Here is a 3,991-nt window from a genome sequence, read left to right as displayed (position 1 = left end):
CTAGGTCATCCTCCTGCTCATCAGCTTCCTCAGGCCCCTCTTCATATCTTTGTTCCTCAGGCTGTAGACAAAAGGGTTCAGCATGGAGGACAGAACTGTGTAGATGACGGTCGCCACTCGGTCCTTGATGGTGTAGGTGGACAGGGGTCGGAAATAAACATAAATAATGCTTCCATAAAAGAGGGTCACCATGGTGACATGGGAACCACAGGTAGAGAAAGCTTTATGTTTCCCAGCAGCTGAAGGGATCTTAAGAACAGCAATGAGGATTCGTAGGTAAGAGATGATAACACATATGAAAGGGCTCACCAGGGTTATCAGTCCTTCAGTATTAATTACAATTTCATTGACAAGTGTGGAGGAACAGGACAGTTTCAGTAGAGGGTTGATGTCGCAGAGGAAGTGGTGGATGATATTGGAGTCACAAAAGAGAAGACGATTTATCAGGAGGACCAGTAAGAGGGAATGGAGATGAGAGATGGAGCAGGAGAAGGTCACCAGCAGGACACAACGGCGGCGGCTCATGGCAGTGACATAGTGGAAGGGGTCACAGATGGCCACATAGCGGTCAATGGCCATGGCTGCCAGGAGGTAACTCTCTGTGTTGGCAAAAGCCAAGAAGAAATACATCTGGGCCATACACTCAGCATAGGAGATGGACTTCTGCTTTGACAGAAAGTTCACCAGCATCTTGGGAACTATGGTGGTTGCGTAGCAAACATCAATAAAAGATAAAATGCTAAGGAAAAAATACATGGGTGTGTGGAGCTGAGTGTCAGAGCGGATGGCCAGGATGATAAGCACATTTCCCACTATTGTGACTACGTACATGATGAAGAACAGGGCAAAGAGTGGCTTCTGGTCCTCGGGCCGGGAGGAGAGTCCCAGGAGGATGAACTCAGAGACTCTGCTGGTTTGGTTAACTCTCTCCATGGTCCTGCATAGGCCAAAACATATATTCAAATATATAGTAAAAATATATATTTTAATTCAACAAATTTCAATTTATTCCTCTCTTTCCTAGGATTCCTATAAAAAGTTCGTGATTTTGTCATCCTTTCCACAGTCCACAAAAGTAGGATGAACAATAAAATTGAACCTGTGTTAAGTGCAAGGACATCAGAGAGTGAATTTCCTTTCAGAAAGAATCCCAGATAGACTTCAGCAATGCACAATTCTGATTTCCCCACAAATATTTATTAGATTTGCTGAACTTCATCTCTCTACCATCTTTGCAAACAAAACAAAACAAATAAACAAAAAACCCAACAGTGAATCAGGTAAATGAGATAACTGCTGACATAGGCACAGAGGGTCAATAGTCATCCTTTCAGGGTCAAAATTTTAATTGAAACCTGGTTTGGGGGAAAAAAAAGCTGAATTATAGAATTGGCAAAAATTTCACTTGGGGTTTTCCATAAGATGTATGGAAAAACCCAAATGAACTTTTTGGTCAGCCCAGTATTTGAACCTATGCATTAAAACATTCATAAACATTGAGGATTCATGCTCTCACAATTATTCAGTATCACTGTTTTAAACACTTACTAGGAACCCAACACTGAGATTAAAAAGATGAGTGATTCTCAGTTCTTATTCTTAAGGTGGTTATAGTCTGGCAGGAAGGACAAACTTGTAAACAAATAACTGCCACAAAATTCTACAGGTATGGTGATAGACATACTGAAAAGCAGCAAGCATCATGTGGTGTTTTTGAGAAGAGAATGCATTTTGAAATCAGCTCCTTCACTTTCTGGCTGTGTGGCTTTGGGCTGATTACCTAACATCTCTGTTTCCAGGTGTCCTTCTCTGTAATCTGGGATAGTAAATACCTCCCTTCTCGGCTTCCTCTTCTCCTGCTCCACCATCGTCTTCACGTCTTCCTTTACTTCCTGCCCAAATTCTCTCCTTTTTCAGGTGTACCTGGATGCTCTTGAAAACAGTTATTCTATACTTCTTTGCAAAACCTCATAGCTTTCATATTTTTCATTGTTTGACCGTGCTTCACCCAAGTTTACGAGACTTGGTGGGAGAAATATTTATTTGTGCTTGGCATTATTTGAAAATGAGTGCACAATTAAGAGAAACAATAGTCAAGCTTAAGACCTATTAAGCCTTACTGTGTATTAGGCAGTGAGCTAAATGCTTTATGTATATTACAGATAACAACTCCCTAACCTGGTTCTCAACAACAGTCCCTTTCAATAGATGAGAACATTGAGGTTAGATGTCGAGCACTTTCCTCAAGATCACGCAACCCAGAAGGGCCAGAGCCTAGATCCCAAACAGGATAATCTTAAGCACAAAATGCTTTCATAAAGTTCCAAAAGTTTATGCTAGAAACAAATGTGCAGGGGAGTTGTTTTTCACTGTGGAATTTTCCACCGTAACATCTTTATTCCAGTGATGACAGGCTTGCAAAATCAGTGTTGCGTGTAGTCTCTTACTGTAACTGCTAGAGACAGGACCTCTCCCAAGCCTTGTGTGGACTGGGAGCTGTGGTTCTGTGGAGCTGTGCGAGGGCGGAGGGAAACGTTCAGGAGACAGAGCCAGGAGACGTGGGTTCAGACCTGGGCTCTACCATCTACTCACAATGTGTCTGGCAGAATCCCTTCATCACTCTGAGTTAATCCTAATCCTTAAGATAAAAGCTGCTCTCAAGAGAAAAACAAGGAACATGGGTGTGAAAACCACAAACACGGTATATGTCAGCAGGATGACTGGGAAATGTCTGATAAGAAGAAAGCAGCATCAGGGAAGGCGAGGTGGAGCTAGATGGAGTGCAGACACAGAAAAGGAGTTTGGCTATGAGAACAGATGTGGCTGAGTCTAGAAGCGTGGTGGGTGGATGTTACTGGAATCGGTGATTTTCCTATTTTATTCCATTCTGGGTAGTACCCATCAGCATGGGCTTTGTTTCTTTAAGGATCTCCGTGGTTTCACCTGCTAGGTGTCTCTCGAATCCTGCAACTCTTCCTCTCCCTGGTCAGCACTCTGTTGAAAGGAATCATTTCCCATTCAGACTGTTGCAGCCTCATCTAAATGATGTATTTGGTTCCCCTGTCCTCTCTTGACGGCCCCTCCCCCGTCATTCTCTACCCTGCAGCCACAGTGATCTTTTAACAATAAATGTGATCACCTAACTTTTGAGGTTCAAGTCTGTTTGTTTCCTGGGGCTACTGTAACGAGGTATCACATCGGAGAGATGTGGTTGGAAGACTCTCTCCAGAGTGGAGCTGTGGCATCACCCTTCCCCCAGACTCCTTGGAGAATGGGCCTCCAGGAAGCCGCTCCTTGTATCTTATCTGGGTCTCCCCAACACAGCTTCAGTGATTATCCAACTGCAAGGTCAGAGGCTCCTTGGAGCTTGCTTGGTGCTCATTCAGGGCTCAGTGAGGGACACAAAGTCTCAGGGAGAGGTGGCGACTTGGCCAAGACCACAGAATAGAGTCAGACCTCCTGCAGACCTAGGGCGCCCAGCACCTGGCACTGGCTCCTTCCCTAGTTTTACACAGAAAATGCAGGTCCCTCCTGCAAACATGCTTCCTTCTCTGGTCTCAGAGCCAATGTGACAGGAAACTCTGACTCTTCATGCATCTCATTATAGGGGGTCAAGAGTGTAGCAACGGGCATGAGGAGCCCGAGAAGTCACCTCAGATTGCTGGGGTCAGAGGGCATGACCTTCTGGTTTAGGTCTTCTCATGTCACAGAATCATGCAAATAGTGTTGCTAAAGCCCTGACTTAAAACAATCAAAACGCCTTTTCTCATGGTTCCAAAGGCTAGAAGTACAAAGTCAAGCTTGTGGCAGGATTGGTTCCTTCTAGAGATGCTTATGGAGGGTCTGCTGCAGGCCTCTTGCCCAGCTTCTGGTGGATAGGGGCGGTCCTGGATAGTTCTCGACTTGGAGATGCCTCAGTTCAGTCTCTGCCTCTGTCTCCACATGGCCAGTCATGCTCCGTTTCTTTACACGGCCCTCTTCCTCTCTGTGC

General features: G+C 44.8%; 1 protein-coding gene across 1 annotated transcript; it reads right to left on the bottom strand.

Moving 5' to 3' along the window:
* Positions 1 to 933, bottom strand: LOC129539394 (olfactory receptor 1L3-like). The gene has a single exon (XM_055399945.2). The coding sequence runs from the start codon at positions 931 to 933 to the stop codon at positions 1 to 3; it is 933 nt and encodes a 310-aa protein (XP_055255920.1).
* Between the last annotated feature and the right edge of the window lie 3,058 nt (positions 934 to 3,991).

The sequence above is a fragment of the Moschus berezovskii genome, chromosome 11 (genome assembly GCF_049115385.1).
Source record: "Moschus berezovskii isolate FMDL1 chromosome 11, NW_MosBer_1.0, whole genome shotgun sequence".
Classification (NCBI taxonomy): Eukaryota; Metazoa; Chordata; class Mammalia; order Artiodactyla; family Moschidae; genus Moschus; species Moschus berezovskii.
This window is presented reverse-complemented; position numbering and strand designations above follow the sequence as displayed.

Excerpts from the sequence above, each read along its gene's own strand:
- LOC129539394 (XM_055399945.2), bottom strand. The coding sequence starts at position 933 with ATGGAGAGAGTTAACCAAACCAGCAGAGTCTCTGAGTTCATCCTCCTG.